Source organism: Moschus berezovskii, chromosome 7 (assembly GCF_049115385.1).
Source record: "Moschus berezovskii isolate FMDL1 chromosome 7, NW_MosBer_1.0, whole genome shotgun sequence".
NCBI lineage: Eukaryota > Metazoa > Chordata > Mammalia > Artiodactyla > Moschidae > Moschus > Moschus berezovskii.
The window spans coordinates 15,408,791-15,430,871 of NC_142466.1; the positions used below are offsets into that span (position 1 = coordinate 15,408,791).

Below are 22,081 nucleotides of genomic sequence, written 5' to 3' on the forward strand. Positions count from 1 at the left end.
TTCCACCTTAATTTTTAACTCCAAATATGTTTGGCTCTAGGGGCTTTATTTGAGAGTTCTACCAAGAGACCAAGAAAAAGGTACTGTAGGATTTTGAAACAAGGACAATATGAGAAATGAAGTTTCTGGATTGGGCCAGCCGTTTTACAGGAATAGGGATACTGACATGATATTCTTTAACCTCATGTTGTTTCCTTAGGGGTTATGTTTCTGAAGCATCTAGGGGCTGGAGTGCGTGGGGGCAGGAACTGCTCAAAAGAACAGAGGCTTTGTTTTGGATGACTTGGAGCAGACAATGTCCCTATTCAAGGGATCAAGGTGGGCTGGGCAAGGGGTAATGGATGGAGGAAGAAAGGAATAGATCAAGTGTGAAAATTCTCTGCCAAACAGCCTCATAAGCTTCCTTCCAGCTAATCTAACTCTTTTCAATGAGAAGGGTGAACTAAAGTGTTGCTTTGATGATCTTTCCACTTTTTTTCCACAGAGGTGAACATGGTGGAAGCCGCGGGGCCTCTGTTCCTTTGCAATCAAGAGAGAAGGCCCTGGGCCAAACATGAATAATGAGCTCCTCCCCTCCAGTCAGTCAACAAGTGATGCTCATTAGGAAAGGTGACTCAGAACTGCCCTGTCCCTCCCTGGAGCTGCGCTGCACCCACCAGGCTGGCTGGCAGGTGTCCACACTTCCCACGTGCCAACCCCACAGCACAGGCAAGCTGCTGCAGAGCCAAGGATTCAGGGACAAAGGGGAAAGGGACAAAAAAATCTCAAGAAGAATTCAAACCAACTCATCATCACCTGCTTATTTGTCCTTCTGTGATACAGAGGATGTGCTTGCTGCCTAATGGGTTCGAGAATCTATAATGTGTAGGAATGTTTTTCTAAGTGTGGTTCTCAGGCCACAGGCATTGGAATTATGTGTGCTTCCAGATTCAGATTCCTGGGCCTCTCACCTCAGACCTACTGAGTCTTTATCTCTGAGGGGCTACAAAACTGATGCTTTCAATTTGCGGTGCCAGAGAAGACTCTTGAGAGTCCCTTGGGCTGCAAGGAGATCAAACCAGTCAATCCTAAAGGAAATCAACCCTGAGTATTCACTGGAAGGACTGATGCTGAAGCTGAAGCTACAATACTTTGGCCACCTGATGCAAAGAGCAGACTCACTGGAAAAGACCCTGATGCTGGGAAAGATTGAGGGCAGGAGAAGAAGGGGCAGCAGCAGATGAAATGGTTGGATGGCATCACCGATTCAGTGGACATGAATTTGAGCCAACTCTGGGAAACAGTGAAGGACAGGGGAGCCTGGCGTGCTGCATCCATGAGGTTGTAAACAGTCAGACACAACTTAGTGACTAAACAACAACAACAACAAGGCTTCTGGGTGGGGCAGGTCTTGGTGAGGAAACGGTGGCCTCCAGGACGGCTCACACCAGTGAGTACTCCCCACAGCTACTGCTGCCAGTGGCCTTTTCCCCCTAGTGAGTCACAGGCCCTGCCCCACCACCTGAGAGGAGACCCTCCAATACTGGCAGATCCTGCCATTACCAGCTGAACTTTCTGGGCCATTAAGAGCTTGCCCCCGTGCCCCAGCTGGGCCTGCAGCAGCACCTTCTCCAAGGTAAGTTCATAAGGATGGAGCCATGCCTCAAGCCACTTCAGCCCCCCTCACAAGAGGATCAACTAGCATCTTTCCACAGAGAAAATCATAGGATGTAGGGGTGAGGCTGAAGCACCCATCTGGACCACGGAGACTGCGGAGCACCACATTTGAAGGCAGAAGGAGCAGTTACAGTCTGACCACACTGTTCCTCCCCCAGGCTGGCATAGCACTGCCTGAAGAGCCCCCCCATCCCCACACCCCACCTAGTTTCTCTGGCAGGCAAAAAGAGAACCCCAAATGGACACCCTGCTTTCCCATGCATTGTGAAACGTGCTTCCAGGGAGGTCTGTTTGGGTCTCGCCTCAAAGAAATTACTTGGGGAAGTGGCAGGGTTCCACCATCAGGGATCAAATAGACACAGGGTGCCAGGCTTGCAGGGACCTGGTTGCGGCCCTCTGTGAACCATGTACCCACTTACCATGTGTGGGAGCAGACATCCCAGCCAGTGGCTTTGCGGGGGGTCCGTCTGGCCAGGGAATACGGTTGTTTGGCAGTTCCACCTGACCTGAGTCTCCAATCAAGGGGCCGCACCAGCTCATTCTTCTGCCTCACTTCAGCAGGAAAGCAAATTACTCAGTCTCGGTTCCTGCCCATCCGGGAAATCTGACTGGAGAATGCTGGGCAGCGGCAGAGCGCATCCTGTGGTGCTGGGTGGTCTTGGACCCAAAACGACATATTAAGATATTCAGATGGCCAACAGGTACCTGAACAGATGCTCAACATCACTAATTGCCAGGGAAGTGCACGTCAAGGGTCCCCTTCCATTATCTGATGTCATTGTCTTCATATGGAGCCTCCAGATAGTTTAGTATAAAATGAGGTAATGCAGGAGGAGCCAGATGGGTGAGATGCCCAGAGCAAGGTGTGGGGAGACAGCACGGACCTTCCACACCCCTCCACGCATGCCACTCTGAGGTAGTGGGCCCTAGGCTGAGAGCTGGAGTCCGTCCCCCCCATGGACAGATACTCTAAGATGAAGGTACTAGCAGGAGTGAGAAGGAGCTGAGCCTGCCCAGATAAGAGGTGAAGAAACCACATAGTTCTCATTCTGGAAGTCAAGGCAACCTTCCAAACTGCACATGTACAGAAAGGCTACTCCAGGGTCAAAAAGGGAGGGGGTGCCACCCCTTAGTTGGAGAAGGCAATGGCAACCCACTCCAGTACTCTTGCCTGGAAAATCCCATGGACGGAGGAGCCTGGTGGGCTGCCATCTACGGGGTCGCACAGAATCGGACACAACTGAAGCAACTTAGCAGCAGCAGCCACCCCTTAGTAGGTGATGTCAACCTACTCAGAAGCCTCTTTGCTAGAATCCACCTTGATCTCCTTGCAGTCCAAGGGACTCGCAAGTCTTCTCCAACACCACAGTTCAAAAGGATCAATTCTTCAGTGCTCAGCTTTCCTTATAGTCCAACTCTCACATCCAGACATGACTAGAAAAACCATAGCTTTGACTGGATGGAACTTTGTTGGCAAAGTAATGTCTCTGCTTTTTAATATGCTGTCTAGGTTTATCATAGGTTTTCTTCCAAGCAGCAAGCATCTTTTAATTCATGGCTACAGTCACCATTTGTAGTGATTTTTGAGCCCAAGAAAATAAAGTCTGTCACTGTTTCCATTGTTTCCCCATCTATTTGCCAAGTGATGGGACCAGATGTCATGATCATAGTTTTTTGAATGCTGAGTTTCAAGCCAGCTTTTTCACTCTCCTCCTTCACTTTCATCAAGAGGCTCTATAGTTCCTCTTCACTTTCTGCCCTAAGGGTGGTGTCATCTGCGTATCTGAGGTTATTGATATTTCTCCCTGCAATGTTGATTTCAGCTGTGCTTCCTCCAGCCCTGCATTTCATAAGATGTACTCTGCATATAAGTTAAATAAGCAGGGTGACAATATACAGCCTTGATGGACTCCTTTCCCAATTTAGAACCAGTCTGTTGTTCCATGTCCAGTTCTAACTGTTGCTTATTGATCTGCACGCAGGTTTCTTAGAAGGCTGGTAAGGTGCTCTGGTATTCCCATCTCTTTAAGAATTTTCCACACTTTGTTGTGATTCACATAGTCAAAGGCTATAGTGTAGTCAATGAAGCAGAAGTAGATGTTTTTATGGAATTCTCTTGCTTTTTCTATGATCCAACAGAGGCTGGCAATTTGATCTCTGGTTCCCCTGCCTTTTCTTAATCCAGCTTGAACATCTAGAAGTTCTCAGTTCATGTATTGTTAAAACCTAGCTAGAAGAATTTTGACCATTACTTTGCTAGTATGTGAAATGAGTGCAATTGTGCAGTATACTGTTTGAGCATTCTTTGGCATTGTCTTTCTTTGGGATTGGAATGAAAACTGACCTTTTCCAGTCCTGTGGCCACTGCTGAGTTTTCCAAATTTGATGGCCTATTGACAGAATGATCTCTGTTCCTTTCCAAGGCAAACCATCCAATATCACAGTAATCCAAGTCTATGTCCCAACCACTAATGCCAAAGAAGCTGAACAGTTCTATGAAGACCTACAAGACCTTCTAGAATTAACACCAAAAAAAGATATCTTTTTCATCATAAGTGACTAACATGCAAAAGTAGGAAGTCAAGAGATACCTGGAGTAACAGGCAAGTTTGGTCTTAAGAGTACAGAATGAAGCAGGGCAAAGGCTAATAGAGTTTTGCCAAGAGAACACACTGGTCATAGCAAACACCTTCTTCCAACAACACAAGAAATAACTCTATATGTGGACATCACCAGATGGTTAATACCAAATTCAGATTGATAATATTCTTCGTAGCCAAAGATGGAGAAGTTCTATACAGTCAGCAGATGGAGAAGTTCTATACAGTCAGCAGAAACAAGACCAGGAGCTGTGGCTCAGATCATGAATTCCTTATTGCAAAATTCAAACATAAATTAAAGAAAGTAGGGAAAACCAATAGGCCATTCAGGTATGACCTAAATTAAATCCCTTACGATTATACAATGGAAGTGACAAATAGATTCAAGGGATTAGATCTGATAGAGTGCCTGAAGAACTATGGACAGAGGTTCATAACATTATACAGGCAGTGATCAAGACCCCCAAGAAAAAGAAATGTAAAAAGGCAAAATAGTTGTCTGACAAGGCCTTACAAATAGCTAAGAAGAGAAGCTACAGGGAAAGGAGAAAAGGAAAGATATACCCATCTGAAAGCAGAGTTCCAAAGAATAGCAGGGAGAGATAAGAAAGCCTTCCTAAGTGAACAATGCAAAGAAATAGAGGAAAATAATAGAATGGGAAAGACTAGAGATCTCTTCAAGAAAATTAGATACCAAGGGAACATTTCATGCAAAGATGGGCACAATAAAGGATAGAAATTGTATGGACCTAACAGAGGCAGAAGGTATTAAGGTGACAAGAATACACAGAAGAACTATGCAAAAAAGATCTTTATGACCCAGATAACCACAATGGTGTGATCACTCACCTAGAGTCAGACATCCTGGAGGCCAAAGTCAAGTGGGCCTTAGGAAGCATGACTACTAACAAAGCTAGTGGAGGTGATGGAATTCCAGCTGAGCTATTTCAAATCCTAAAAGATGATGCTGTGAAATGCTGCACTCAAAATGCCAGCAACTTTGGAAAACTCAGCAGTGGCCACCGGACTGGAAAAGTCAGTTTTCCTTCCAATCCCAAAGAAAGACAGTGCCAAAGAACGTTCAAACTACAGTCGTCTTGCAGTCAGTAAATCGAGATATATTCCTGGCTCCTGACTTCCATTATTGCTATAGAGAAATCAGCTTTCAGTGTAATTGCCATCCCTTTGAGACTGAGCTTCCTCCTCTCTGGCTGTGTTGTTAAAGAGTATTTTCCCCGTCTGGTATTCATCAGTTTTCCTGTAAGATGTCTAAGTGCTGTTAAAAAAAAAAAAAAGTATTCATCTTAGGATTCACTGGGCTCCATGGACCTAATGATGATTGTCTTTCAACAATTCTAGAGATTTCCCAGCAATTAATCTTTCAAATATTTCTTTGTTCCCATTATTCTTTCTGGAATGTTGATTAATCTCATTTCATGTTTTCTATCGCTTTCTATCCCTGTGCTGCCCTTAGGGTAATTTCTTCAAATTAATCTTGTATTACTTATTTATTGCTGTATAATAAATTACCCACAAACCTAGCTGCTGAAAGCAACAAACATGTATCACTTCACACAGTTTCTGGGGGACAGGATTCCAGCAATGACTTAGTTGGGTGGTTTTGGCTCAGTGTCTTTCACAAGGTGAAGGTCAAGTGACTCTGCGGCTGTCATCAACGGAGGGTGGGACCAGGGCTGGAGAGAAAGCTGCTTCCAGGTTGGCTCACTTCCATTCCTCCCCACAGGGGCCTCTCCCAGGGCTGCCTGAGTAGTCTCTGGACAGACCAGCTGGCTTCCCCAAGCTGAGGTATGAGAGAGGGAAAGCAGCAGCAGGAAGCCACAGCATCCTTTATGACCCAGTCCCCGAATCACACACCCTCAGTTCCACTTTACTCAGTTTCTTAGAAGCAAATCAAGAAGGCTGATCTATGCTTAAGGGAAGGAGAATGAAGCTCCACCTCCTGAAGAGGAGAATATCAAAGAATTCTAAACACTTAAAATTCACTACACAGGGCTTCCCTGGCAGTCCAGTGGTTAAGAATCCACACTTACACTGCAGGAGGCAGAGGTTTCACCCTTGGTTGGGGAACTAAGATCCCACATGCTGTACAGCATAGCCAAAAAATAAATTTTTAAAAATCACCACATAAATATCTCCATGGACAGAGGAGCCTGGTGGGCTACAGCCCACAGGGTTGCAAAGAGCTGGCCTTGACCGAACAACTGAGCGTGCATGTTTCAGTTCAGTCGTCTCTCATGAGTTGTGTTTAATCTGCTGTTTCTAATTCCAGTTACTAAAACATTCACATCTAGACATTCAGCGATGCCTCTTTTTTTCAAACCTGCCTACTGATTTTTCACACTATCGTGTTATACATCTAATACCTTCTTTGACCTTAACCTTAAGCCAAGAATATAACTCAAAGTGTCCTGGATCGCTTGTTACTCCAGGCAGTTGTCAGAAGCAAACGCACATCTTTGGAGGAAAGCAGTATAATGCTGGGAAAGACTGGGGGCAGGAGAAGGGAGCGACAGAGGATGAGATGGTTGGAGGGCATCACTGACTTGATGGATGTGAACTTGAGCAAACTCAGGCCAAAATCTTGAACTGAGCTCTAGACTTATATCCAGCTGCTTACTTGGCATCTTCACTTGGGTAACGGTCACTTTAAACCTTTCCAAAACAGAACTCTTGGTTTTCCCCTCCAGCATCTATTCTTCCTCCAGTTTTCTCCACCACAGTAAGTGGCCCTGACTCCACCTTGCAGCTCTAACCAGAGAACTAGGAGTCATTTTTCATTCACCCCCTTCCTGTCATATCACATCCAGTATGTCAATCTTACTGATTCTATTTTATCTTGCAGTATTTATTTATAAAATTTCACTTATTTTTAACCCCAAAAGCATTTTTTATTGGGATACAGACGATTAACAATGTTGTGACAGTTTTAGGTGAACAGTGAAGGGACTCTCCGACTCTGTGAACATGAGTTTGAGTGTACTCCGGGAGTTGGTGATGGACAGGGAGGCCTGGCGTGCTTTGATTCATGGGGTCGCGGAGAGTCGGACACGACTGAGCGACTGAACTGAACTGAACTGAACTGAAGGGACTCTCAGTCACAAACACACATGTATCCATTCTCCCCAGGTCCCCCTCCCATCCAGGCCGGTACATAACAATGAGCAGAGTTCCATGCGCAGTACACTAGGTCCTTGCTGGTTATCCATTTTAAATATAGCAGGGTATGCATGATATTCCCAAAGTCCTTAACTATCCCTTCCCTCTGGCAACCATGAGTTCATTTTCTAAGTGTATGGTACTGACTCTATTTTTAAGACATCCTGAATTTTCCCTTTCCTGTCCATCTCTACAACTGCCACCTGAGTCCGAGTCATTATGATCTCTAACCTGTACTAATGCAATTGCATTTTTATTAGTTTCCCTGTGCACATTCTTGATTTTCACAATCCATTTTCATAGAGCAGCAGAATAATTTTTTAAAAAGGAAAATTAGTCATGTTAACCCCTTAACTAAAATGCTTCAATGGCACACCTTTGCACTTTGAATAAAATCCATACTGTTTAACCAAGACCCTTAAGCCTTTCCCTACAGAACGCTTAGTTGTATCTCATAACACTTATTACTATCTGAAACTAATCTGTTAATGTCTTTACTTATTGTCTGCTTCCTCTCTCTAGACTCAAAATTTCAATTACAGAACTACAACAGGACAACTGTCTATTTGTTCCCTACCATAACCTCAGCAATTATTAGGTGATTAATAAATTCCTATCGATTGGATCTTTCATATTCTAATAGTTCTCTGAACATCCAGTCTTCATGGCAGAAGTAACTACTTCCACATTTGTGCTCAAATAACATTTTGAACACACCACCATTATAGTACTCAGGTGTCTACAAGCTTATCTCCTTACTAGAGTGTGAACTTTGCAGGAGTATAAATCATGACATTTTCTTCTTTGAATTTCTAGGGTCTTATTCACTACCTGAAAAGGAGTAGGTAAACAAATGTATGTTTACTGAATAAATGAATGAATGCTAGTGAACAGTCACAGAGACTTGAAAATCATTTTCTAAAATTACTTTCATCAACAGACAAGGAAAACAATATGAACATAACCTTTGATTCTGGAAAAACAACTAAAACTGTGACAGCAAAAACAAGCCTCTGATTAAATATGTCATGCTTCTGGCAAAAGAACTCCTAACAATGACTAGGACAAAAGAGAGGAAGAAAAGGACTTTCAGGTTAAATGACTTTGCTCTCCTCTGCACTTGCTCATCAATTTTACTGCTGCAGCAATGGCTCTAGAAACAAGCCAATTTCTGACAGTCATGTGGCCCACATAATTTTTGGAATTTTCAGAAATGCTTATCATCACATTGGAAATGAAAGAAACTTCTCTCCTTGTCTTTGTGCTAAAGGTTAATTTGCAATCTATTAGACTGATGACTGAGGTAATACTTGTGCCCCTGGGGTTATTACCAATAGTGCCCTTAAACTGGCTCCACCAAAGCCCAATCTGTCACCAGAGAACAATGTCCTTTCTGCCCTTGTAGCCAGCAGGACATGTAGGAAATCAGAAGCTTGTACATAGATATTAGTGCATGGATCTTAGTCATCACACTCAGCAAACACTTTCCTAAAAATCTGGTGCCAAACAATCCTTAAAATAAAAATGTACATGCTTCATTGATTCACTTAAGTGTTTGGATGCTTCTATTGTATTTATCATTGTTCAGTAGCTCATCTAATGTTACTTGAAGTTGATGAAAACCTTCCCTTAGCTCCTTAAGGTGGCCTTAGTTTTGAGCTAAGAGATAGTGAAAAGGGCTCAACGTAATTTTTCACCAGCAAAATAGAAAACAGTCACTAATCAGTACCTTAGCAAAAAACTTTTATTATTTTCAAAATACTTTTGCATGCCTGCTTAGTTTCGATTTTTTTTTCTAATAAATGGATTTGTATATAACCCTCATTAGTGAATTCGTGTGCTGCACTGGAGTACTCAGAGACCAGGCGGTAAAGCTACATTCCTTACCTTTTTCATTCTTGGCACGCTGGAAAATCTCAACCTTCTCTCAAGGCTCCTCTCATTTTCTGCTTCTTATCTCCTTCCAACAAATTGGGTGGCTATGCTAGTGGGAGTGTGAGGTTGATAAAAACACTTGATTAGCAGAGGAAAATAAAGAGCATTGTTTAAAAACGAAGGAAAGTACGATGGAGGAGAAGATAAAGAAGTGGGAATAAAAAGAAAACTGGACAATAATGGTGAAAAAAACTGAAGGATAATATTGGAAGAAGGGCACCAGAGACTGACTGCTCTTATTAATCTCAGTACCTCCAACTTCTCCAAGCCACCTCAACAGTCTGTTTCATGGCAACAGGCCAGTTCTGTGCAATGTTTCTGGTCTTTAATGGATTCGTTGGGCCATTTTCTATTCCTCGCTTGTTCATTGCCCACGCTTTGCAGAAGTGCAAGTGTGAGGCTGAATATTTTAGTTTTCTACTGCTGCTCTAATAAATTACCCTAAATTTATGGGCTTAAGCAACACTTAAGCAACTTATCACCTTCTGTAAGTCAGAAGTCTGACATGGGTCTCAAGGGGCTGAAATGAAGATGCCAGCAGCTCCTTTATTATGAAGACTTTAGGAGAGTGTTAATTTCCTTGCTCACTTTGCTCATTTTGGTTGTCGGCTGACTTCAAAATGGAATGGAAGGCCTTAGAGTAGTAAGCTTCCTGTTACTGAAATCATTCAAGCAGAGGCTTATAAAAGCTGGTTTTGTAGGAGGTTGGTACTGGGTTGGAAGTTGAACCTTATGATTTCTAAGGTCCCTTCCAACTAAAGAATGCATAATCTAGGCAAAAAACACTCTAGTACCAGTTTAAGTCTTAATCGGCTGTCCTGTGTATGGCAAAACAAAACAAAAAACTGATTTGCTTACATGGGTAGGACTTCCTATTGGGGAAATTGATATAGGTACTTTAATGCATTCATCTTTTCCTCCTGTTATGTACCTGGTAGTGATATGCATGGGGATATAATAATGAATAGAGATGGGAGAGCATTCAGAACAATGTAGCTATATTCCAGAGATACAATACAGAATGATGTAGCTATATTCCAGATTACTGTGGAGTCTATGCTATTGTGAATGAAAAAAATCAGTAATTAGAAAAACATAAAATATGGAACCTAATTTAAAAATAGCAGTGTAGATGATGTAGAAAATTACACTCAGTCAGGTACTGATGACAAAATAGAGAACAAATCATTTAATTTTTATTACAAATTTCCAATTTATAACCAAAATATACAACCACTACATTTAAAATCAGTTTGTACACTCACAGTTAAAGTGCTAAGTAAAAACATTTACAAAAACTTGACATCAGTCTACTGTAAACAAAATAAATCTACAAGAGCAGAGTGCAAAGCACATCAGCTAATGTGAAAGTACAGTTCATGCTCTAAACAAGCACACTTGCCCTCTATACAGCTCAACAACAGTAAATTCTCCACTCGTCTGGAAATTAATGATCGATTTTAAATACATAAAAAAGAAACATGAAGAACTAATGCCACAAAATACAAATCTTCATCAGCACAGTTTCCAACCAGATGCTTATATGATAAAAAAAAAGATTAAAACTTTAGATCAATTTTAGGATTACCTCCATCAACTTAATTCAGATTAGGGTCTTAAAACTAAACTGCTAAGTGCCAGCAGTTCAAAAACAACAGCTTTTAAAAATAATGGAAAAGGAATATCTCTTCTACCTTTATATTTCTTGAGAAAAGGAGAAGGTGGTGGTCATTTCTCATAACAGTAAAATGAGTAAAGACTTTAAAAAAAAAATAAGAATGGAGAATGCCCACCTGTAAATTTAGTATGAGGGAGCAGAGCTGGAAGACAGGCTCAGCTGAAGTTAGGGTAGACTGAGCCTGAAATACAGACAGCCTTTGAACAATGTGGGTGAAGGATATCTAAGATGTTCCAGACAGTTTTTGAACTGAAAAGCATGAGATCAGCAAGGCCCCTACTTCTTAAGACCCTTAAGAAATGACTGGCTCCCTTCCTCAAGGTCACTGAAAACACACAGCACTTTCAGTCATCACATGGGCTCTTGGAAAGAGGAGCAGATTCCCAACTTAAGTCACCTAAATGAAATCTCTTGTCTCAAAATAGTTTCACCAACACTGATTGAACTATTTCCACTTTTGTTTAAAAGCTAAATATTTATTCTAATTGATAGTCATCTGTGCTAATAACAATGTATTTGTTTTTTTAAAACAGGTGAAAGGGCTATAGTCACGAACACTTTATTTCAAACCAAGACCCCTAGGTTAGTTTTGGAGAGCATTAGGTCAGCTCTTGTTGGCTATCTGCTACCCTTGTTATTTAAAATATAATATATATGAGGAGATGTAGTCTGACTTTGGGACAAACCAATCCACAACCTTTCAAAACACAGTTCTATTTAAAATTGGGGATTTCCTATGTAGGAGCTTCTCATTTTTATATCCTTTTTTATACTCATACATTTTAATTCTTATAACTTGAAACACAGGTATAAAGAAAATCTTTAAAATGGCATGTTTAGGCAAATCTGTTTGCTACATAACATAATATTATTATTTTAGAATGCATACTAAGAAGACAAAATTCTATAGCTGGCAAAATTGAGTCCATATTAGATACTGGCAGGGGGTAGTTATTTTGCTTTCAAATGATATTCACAGACTAATCCTTTGATATATGACAATATCTCAGTGAATGAAAGCTGAAAAACTATACATAGATTTAATGAAAAACTTAGGTAACTTAAGCATTCCCAAAAGATATTTGCTTCAATTACTGAAGTCATTTTGATTAAATACCTTTGAAAACTGGGCAATTTAACAGCAAAACAAAGCAGAATTTTCTTGATAGGCCTCTAGTTATCTGTAGTTTGAATCTTCATAAAGCCTCTGGTAGGTCAGTTAAAAGAGTTGAATTGGAAAGTTGAAACATCTCTTCTAAAAGATCTTTTGTTTGGTTGTTTCTTGAATATGTATTATGAAACTGCTAACATTTGATCAACAAAACCAGCAACTTCACATAGCTCAGAATATTACCCAGCTATGGCCACGTAATATGAATCTCCTTGGGCTGATTTCTCAAAAACAAAAACCATCTACTCAAGAGCTTTCTACTGAGATGACCATGATAACCTAACATACACAATAATGTACAGCACTAAGAAAATAAAAGACAAAACAAAAAAAGGGGCTCAAAAAAAAAAAACCCACTTACATTAAATAAATGTGAGCTTCAGGTATCATATATTACAGAAAATGAAACAACTATTAACTATGATAAACTGTGGGATTCCCTGGCGGCTCAGACGGTAAAGCGTCTGCCCACAACACGGGAGACCCGGGTTCAATCCCTGGGTTGGGAAGATCCCCTGGCAAAGGAAATGGCAACCCACTCCAGTACTCTTGCCTAGAAAATTCCCTGGATGGAGGAGCCTGGTGGGTACAGTCCACGGGGTCACAAAAAGTCAGACATGACTGAGCGATCTCACTTTTATGATAAACTGTAGACATACATACTTTTATAAATAATTCGAATTCACTATCAGATTAAAATACAGCAAAGTTGGCATTTTCTTAAAAAGTTTAAATGAGAAGAAACAGCTTCCATAGCTCTTTCAAATAAAAATAAGACAATTTAACAGCTTTTAAGTGTCAAACAAACTTTTCTTTCTGGTTTTGGGAGAAAGCGATTACAGATAGTGTAGCTCTCTTTATTATGCCAAAGTAAATGTTCAAATTGCAGTCACTCCTTCACACATGTAATATGTTTGAACTTCAGTGAAAAAATAAAACTTAAAAACAGAGTCTGGCATTTGAAAATAAAAGCAGAAAAGTTGTTTGAAGTTGGTATTAAAGATTTGTGGGGAAAAAAAAGATTTGTGAAATGGGATCATTCTAGAGGCATGAACTTTTTTTAAAAGATGAATGATAAAGAATACAGATTTATTATGATAATTCACGGCTAGGGTAGAAATAGTACCTAATGACAAGAGAACTTCCAAACTAATGTTTTCAAATCAGAGAGTCCTTTTCACGATTAAAAAAAATAATTTTAAGTTCACATATAAAGAAATTGCAACATTTTCAAATACATGTTCACCTCTGTTCAATGTAAAGAACTACTGTGTTGACCTTGTCTCAGAAACACAGAATCATTTCATATTAAACCTTTCTGCCAACAAGAGTAGTTCAAAGAAAAATTATCTGAGGCAGGCCTAAGGGAGAGACAGAAGATATTTATAAACTTAATTTTCAAAACTGAGGAGGGGTCAGTTAGAAAAACAGAAAAATGGTGGATGGATAAATATAAATTAAACCACCCTAGGATTATCTGTTTTACCTTATAGAATATCCCATTATCAAAACTCAGAAAGTACTCAATGAAATGTTTAGACCTCAGACTCAAGGTTTAACAAATATAATAGCAAAACACACAGAGTCAGAGAACTGAAAAGAGAGTTGTGGTGGTTGTTCTTAACAGGTGGTTAATATAACACTGTAACATAGCAATGTGTGAATGAGAGACGCTGGGCATTTAACTGAACTTTTGGATGTCAGGAGAGCTGCCTGATCCAGTGAACTGACCAAAGACAAGGAATCAAGTACAGCCAAACAAATTACATCAGAAACCAGCGCACCTTCCTGTATCAATTTCCATTATTCTTCTCTACCCACCAGACACCAAACCCAGTACCTAGATTGTAAATCTACAGGCCAAGGGTTCAAGAGATTGATAGGAGTTAATGAAGACAATCAGAACAAAGACAATGATCTTTAAGTGTAACAGGAACCTCTACAGCCTGGTTCTCAGAGAATGCAGTTATCAATAAATCTACAAGAGAACTCTGTCGAGAGATGGAAGTAATAGAATCTCTACATTTTATTACAGAAGGAGGCTTCACAGAAACATGTTCTGCAGAGCTGAAAAAATAAACAAACCACATTTATCTCTAAGGATATTTTAAAGCAGTACATTCACTTGCTTGTGGCAATCTGGCAACTGTAGTTATGCAAAGAATCTAAGAATTCAGCTTACGGGTAATTACTGAACAGACAAATTTTAATCCAGTCCTCAATTATTTTTTTATTTTATAATTGTTTTAATGTCAGCAAAGCCTAATAGCTTTTTAATTAGTTATATGGGCCATATAACTGTTATATACTTTGTTTACTAATTTTACCTTAATACATTTTGTTTAAAAGTTTAGCCTAAATAGCTATGCTCATATTTAAGAGAACAGAGACCACAAAATTTTAGATATATTTTTTTCTGTACATCAGTTTTAAGGTGCTTATATTGGTTCCTTAGGAGATTTTTCCCTTGGGAGGAAAAAAGGTAATGTCGATTATCTGTAAACTTTTTTTTACTTTTACAATCTGTAATATAATTTTCCTCCTTTAAAATTACCTAAAATCAAGAATGAAAAACAAAATCAGCAACATAGCTGAATCCTATCAATTTAAGTGCAACCTGCATTACACTGCAGGCTGATTTAGTATTTAAAGTTCATGGGAGGAATGACAAGAATAAGATAATGATTATAAAATAGTCAAGGGATAACCAAACCAGAAACAGGTGGAATCTGAGACACGACCTGGTCTAATCCTCTTTTTCTTTCATTTACAGATGGTTAAACTGAGGTCCCAAGCAAAGTTCCACAGCTCATTGAAAACAGAGGCAACACTACAAATCAGCCCTCTGACACAGTTTTGTCAGATTTAAAAATTAAAATAATGTATTTTTACTAAGAATTTAAAAAATCTGCCAATTTAGAAAAAAGAAACTATTAAGCTCCAAAGTTCTTTCTTTTATGTCAATAGCATGTCAACACAATTAAAGTAATACTTGCAAGTTAGCAATACATAACAAGCTGACTTATATAACAAAAATCCCAGGGCTATAATAAAAATATAGCTCATCCTACTGCAGGAAATATGATAACAAGCTTGAAAAATATCACTGCCTTATAAAAATTAATGTTATCAATGAACAGTAATTATGAAAATAACAAAACACTGAATTTTCAAGATCTGAATTACTCTAAGGTAAATACTTGCTTCTCTTGATCAGGGAAAACTGCTGACAGTGACCAATGAAATGATAAAAAAAATTATAAAGAACGCTATTACACCAGTGAAAATGTCCAAGAAAGGACATAACAGATTTCCTGAGAAAAGTGATTATTAAAAAAATTCTGAAGGAAACCATTCTTCAATGCATTTAAGTAGATTGAACTACTCTCTTTTACAGGAGGTAATGTTGTACTGGCATGGGATTTGACTAAAATGTAAGTGAAAATTTACTTTCTTTTATCTTTATGGCAACAAAAATGTTACTTTCTAATTAGAGATCACAGAATAAGAAATATGCTTATTAACTTACTGTATTAAATCTTTATAAATCAACCAAATAGGAACATCTACAAAGATGGCTGGTTCTGGATAAACCTTAATATTCTCTTTCCCAGAAGACTTCAGATCTCGAGAGAAATTATTATAATCCTATCAATTTGTCTATTAAGGAAGTATAAAATTTACATAAGGAAAAAATCCAGGAGAGTAATTACAATAAGATGGCAGGTAAAGGTTGCTTAGTTTTCCCATTCCTTTCTCAAAAATCATGTAATTGGAGCAAAACAGAATTGAAGCGAATTAAAATATGAAGAGATGTCAACATAATTTTTTCATAAAAAACATAAAAATGACACAAGAATAATGTATAAAATCATACAGCTACTAAGAAACATAGCTGAATTAAACATAAATGCCTTTCTTTACTCAGTTGTAAAAAGGCATAAAAGAAGTTTAAAAGAATCATGAGTTCCTTTGTACATCTAGGTTCTATAAAATTGCCCTTTTGTGTGTTTATGTGTAGAAAAGAATGCAGAAATCCTTACTTTATGCAGGTTAAAAAATTACATATACAAATATAATAGTATCACTTAAAATTTAAAGTTTTGCCATGATGAAAACAAATAAGTTACAGTAATCACTAAGAAAAAAGAATTGTTCCTAATTGGAAGTAATTAGGCATATGAAAGACCTCAAAGGAAAAAAAGTAACAGGGCCTACACTTCTCTTTATATTTTTCTTGCCAAACTAATGTAGTTATATCATTCCATATCAAAGGAGACATATAATGGATATCCCCAAATTTCTCTTGAAAGTGACCTATAAATTCAATCATATAAATTTTCAGAGCATATTCTCGTATAACATATAATAAATGGCCAATACAATCTAAGGGCACAGTCATTCTAGAAAAAGAATCTCATTTTTAAAGGGTCAATTGGATTGCTGATTTGAAGACATGTCAAAAGAATACTGGCCTAACCGCCTATTCTGTTTTTACTGCTCAATACCACTATGCTTGCTTTCTGTAACCCCCAAATTCTAACAAAAACAAATACTATCAGTGTTTTTTTAAAGAGCACTATAATTCTTGTTAGCTCATTTGATCTTCACAATGTCCTGTAAAGCAGGCCTCAGAGCCCCAAATTACCTTATCCTCATTTTACATCAAAGAAATTGAGACAAAGAGAAATTAAATGACCTGTTCAGTTTACATCATTATTATGGGTTTTTTGAATTCCAAGCCCAGGGCAATTTTCATTACACTAGACTAAGTTAATCATCCAAGTATGATAATATATAAATATACCTTTGGCATGTCAAAAGCAATATAAATATCATCATAGTGAAAATTTGGTATGTTAACATTTTCTAAGCTCCAGCCAATGATCCACTGTTTTATCAAAAAATTTTAAGTAGTTTCTTTTATTTCATGGGGATATAGTCTACACCAATAAAGTTACAACTTCAGTTATTTCCAGCTATTATCACAAAAAAACTAATGAGGTAGGTTAAAATGTAGTTAATTTTCCTCACTCGAAGAGATTCTTAGAATTTTCTTAAATCTGCTCCAAGAAACAGTTTTAGAAAATCATCATTAATAAAGGTTTACTTGATTATTCATTCATCCAACTAGTATACAAAGATCTAATTTCACATAAAACCAACAAGAACCTACTTACTTCTAAAAACTGCTGTTCACCTTTTAAAATTAATACAAAGTGTTAGCATAAGTTTGTATATATGTTTAATTAAAATAGTAATATGCGCTGTTACTCTAGGAGAAATAAACTATATTTGGTGCAATTCAACAATTATTACTTGCCACATATTATTCCAGGAAAGCAGAGACTCATTTCACTCAGCTTAAATTTAGACTCTTCAAATTCTTTGAACTGAGACTATCACGACTAAAGTGAGTTGCATAACATTCATTTATTTAAATATTTTAATTGAAAACCTACCATGCTCTCTTCCAGTTGCTGAGTTATTAACTGTTCTTTGAAACTAATTATTGTTTCGAGCTTAATAATGTTTTGAATTGTTTGCTTTAATCACTGAAAAAATTCAATACAATATTGCTGAAATCAGAGTACTTTTCGAAAACTTTTTGGTTATATGTCAACATTGTAGAGAGAACTATTATTTTCTCAGTTATCAACTGAACAAAAAAAATACTAAACATTATCACCTGCCAATCACAACACAAATTAAGCATATGGTAAGAAAGCTGTCCGGATTTGTTCAAGTTGGTTTAAGCTAGTTGAGACTTGAAACAGTTGTTTTGCTGTAGTTCTTCAACTGTCTCTTTAAAGAAAAAAGTCTTAATTCGGAGCACTAGTTTGATAAATAACACAACCCAAACTAAATACTGTTATTTAAAACGATAGATTAACAATATTAAGTAAATTCTGTGACGCAAAACTAAGATAGTGAAAGTAACTGAAAGGCCAATAAAGCATTTACAAATACAGCAACAGTTTAATAGAGAAGATACAAATGAATATTTAAAAATCAGAAAACACAGGGTTAAGATTTTCATATTGATGTTCACTTAACTGTCTAAACTTGGCCCACAAAGAAACCAATTAACATTTTGGCAACTGATGATATAATGCAGATGGCAATGAATGACAGCATCTTTGAGCTCAAACCGGTACCTTCTATGTTAACTTATTTTTGTGTCTGAATGTTTGTTTTGGTCTTTCATGCTGTTCTCAGGAGAAATTCTCAGACAAAAGCCTCATGAATTACTGATTTATTTATAAATGAGTTGTTACCACTTTGATCTTCAGAGTAAAGGTCTACTGTCAGATGTGAGGGATGAACTCTTCTTGTCTTGAGTATTAACTACAGTTTCAAGGAGAAAGACAATGAGGATGGAGGAAAAAGTAAAGCATTTGAGTCAAATGTTCAAATATCTTATGAAGAATTCATAATAAATATTTAAGAAATATGTACTTTGAAAGAAAAAACATGACAGGCAAACAAATTATTATTACCAGAAAACTGACTTCTGTGCCTGATGAAAGTTTTTCCAATACCAAATTTCTTGGTACATTTTGTTTTAAAGGAGAGGAAAAAGGCCACATGAATTTAAACACATGTCAAAGATTGTATTATGGTAGCCCTCAAACAAATATCTTAAATCCTCAATAATCTTAATCCCTTCTAGTTCATAACACTAAAGTTTTCAAAGAGCTTTCAGCTTTCATATGATTTTTCGTCTGATACCTATTGACAGCTTTGTGAGGTAGGTATTTATTTTCTATCTTCATTCAAAAACAAGGGAACTGAGGCTCAGAGAAATTAACTTATAAAAGGTCAAAAACTAGCACATGGCAAAGCCAGACCTCTCTGGAGTCTAGAATATTTTTTAAAGTCTGATTCTTGGATATCTGCATAAGAATCACCTATGATATTAATGTTTTTACGACGACAGATTTTTAAAGTCCTACCATCACCTTTGACTTACTGAGTACGAATTTTTAGGAGTGGGGTCCAGAATTGAGTCCAGCTAGGTTTTCACGTGATATAATATGATGCCATCACATTGTCAGCAGGAGCAAGTTAGTTTCAAACAGCCTGCAGTCAGGCCTGCAGCAGATTAGAATCACTGGGGAAGCTTTTTATAAAACTACCCAATGAGAGGAAGGTGTTGGGCATTGCCCAAGTGATTCTTATCTGTAGTCAGGGTTGAGGATGGCTTGTTTAAATATGCTTGTCTATATAACACATCCAGCATTTTTCAGAATTTTTCTTTCCCTTCCGATCATTATCATGCCTAATAAAGTTTAAAATTTTTATTATAAGTTATTTAAATATTACAAGACAAAATGTCAAAGATTTTTGAGTTGATATTTTTGAAGTTAAAAGATACTTCACAGCAGGATTAATCATGCTTCATTAAGCTACAATGAATTTCAAATATCCCAAATTAATCACCACTGTGGACTCGAGTTATACATATATTTCAGCTGTAAACAAGAATGAACCAGAACCTGAAGGTAAGGGTGTGGGACAAAAGCTGTAGCTTATTGGCTACTGGGCAATGCAAGTGCGAACAATAAGTCCACTGATAGGAGGGGCCTGGATACCAACATCTGGTGGCTTTGGCAAGATTACATCTCACTGCAAAAAACACAATAACAGATACAGAGGAAACACTTTGCTGTTTTGTAACTATGGTTACTACAAAAAGGCTTACAGTGTGTGATGCTTATCTTATTACATGCTTCCATAGAACATATCTGAACATGAAGTTCTCTATAAATCAATACTACTACATGGGAAAAAATGGCTAAAAGTAAAAATCTTCCGTCATGCATACGGATAAGTTATCAATATACAAAACACAGCCAGTAAAAGTAATATTTACAAAAGTAATGAAAACAGCACAATTACTGAGGAAAAAATGCCCATCTCCGCTTTTACTCTGTTGCTAATCCTACTCCTGTATTTCTCTGGATAAAGACTATTTTGACAGAATTTCAAAAGAGTCTTCAGTAGACTAATCAGATTCTTCAGTTGATTTTATATTCTATTAGCTAAAATTCCCTTGCTGATTTATCAAATTCTCCTACAGTTTAAAAACACAGTTCTTTTTCACTTAGTGGAAAGAAAACTACAAAGTCCCACTATTCATCTGAGAAATAAACCTTGCATAGAAAATTTCTTTAATTCTGAAATTTTGTTTTATTAACAGAACTACCAGAATGTTACCTCACAACTAGTTGATATTATATGAAAGTTCACTATAAAGCAGTCACCATACATTTAGGATTTTTCCAAATATAAAACAAGTGGGTTTATAAAAATGCTTACCAGACAAATAATTATTTCTTCATAACCTAGTAGTAAGAATTATTTATGTGATGATATCATTCTTAGCATTTTGGATGCCTTGAGGTTCCAAGTTTGATGCAATATAAAAAGCAAAAATTTACTTTTCAATAGACACAACCTGCACCTGACTGAAAGCATCATAACAGTGAGTTATAGCAATCAGTCATGCAAAGGCAAACAATAAAATCTGCTTTTTAAACAGCACAAATTTTCCACCTTAGACAGGACAATTTAAGCACTGGTTCCATCTTCTTCAATAACCCGATTCATGCTGGTACCATGTGTGATGTGAGTCATAGGATTATTACTGAGATCTCTGATGCTGCTATGTCGTGACTGTTCATTGAGCCGATGGGAACTACTGTGCCTGGAGTGATCTGTAAGTCGTGACATGCTGCCATGAGGTAGTCTCTCCTCCATTCCTCTGTAACTGCAGGGAGTGTACCTAATGTGGGAGGTAACAGAACACACTAGAAAATAACACTAAAGTTTTTCATGAAAATAACACTGATTTACAAAATAATTTCATGATTTACAATGTTGAATTATTCAAGTGGCCAAACAAAAGGGAGAAAAAATATACTAATTAGGCTCAGAATTAAGAGCTACCTTGCAAAAAGAAAGAAGCTGAAGTTAAGCAGAGCCAACTGATCTAGAACTACGCTAAGTAAGGATACTTTTCTCATTCAAATAAGTTTTGGGTTGTGAGGTGGGTCCCGGGAGAGGAAGAACAAGAACAGAAGAAATATGGCATTGTCCCAGGCAATCTAGAAGAATGGTGATAGTCATGGTACAGCAAACTCCAATTTCACTATAACCCTGGGAGTGGAAAAGGGAGCATATGAAATTAGAGGAGAAATTAGCGGAACCTTAAAAAAGTGAGGGAGTTTGCAAGCAATGATGATGCTAAGTGTGGACAGCTTCCTTCCAGAGAGCCCAGTTAAAAGCTCAATTAACTACCTGTAAATGGTCTTACTTTTCATTAGGGCTTGAGGCTGTCAGGATGCTAGTTCATAAAAGCTGTTGCTGCTGCTAAGTCACTTCAGTTGTGTCCAACTCTGTGCAATCCCATAGACGGCAGCCGACCAGGCTCCCCCGTCCCTGGGATTCTCCAGGCAAGAACACTGGAGTGGGTTGCCATTTTCTTCTCCAATGCATGAAACTGAAAAGTGAAAGTGAAGTCGCTCAGTTGTGTCTGACTCCTAGCGACCCCATGGACTGCAGCCTACCAGGCTCCTCCGTCCATGGGATTTTCCAGAAAAGAGTGTTGGAGTGGGGTGCCATTGCCTTCTCCATCATAAAAGCTACATCGACTTAAATACACAACTAACAACCTCCTAACACTTTGTAACCCATGTTACCTCAGAAGCAAATTCTCTCCTTATCCCTTCCCCAAGATGCAGCTTTTGAGTGTGTCAACTGGGCTCCATTGCTCATCGCAGGCCATCCTCTCCATCATTCTATTTATCTTGAAAGGCAGCAGGGGACCTGCTAAAATGTTCTTTTGCTGCGATTCTGATT

At 38.1% G+C, this 22,081-nt stretch overlaps 1 protein-coding gene across 2 annotated transcripts in view; it reads right to left on the reverse strand.

The window, feature by feature from the left end:
• Nucleotides 1-8,469: 8,469 nt before the first annotated feature.
• The window catches only part of FZD3 (frizzled class receptor 3), a 126,568-nt gene continuing 112,956 nt past the window's right edge, over nucleotides 8,470-22,081 (reverse strand). For both annotated transcript variants that reach the window (XM_055428078.2, XM_088837824.1), the window contains exon 7: nucleotides 8,470-21,005. In XM_055428078.2, coding sequence (XP_055284053.2) covers nucleotides 20,792-21,005 — 214 coding nt within the window. In that variant the 3' untranslated portion in view covers nucleotides 8,470-20,791. The remainder of the gene's footprint in view (nucleotides 21,006-22,081) is intronic.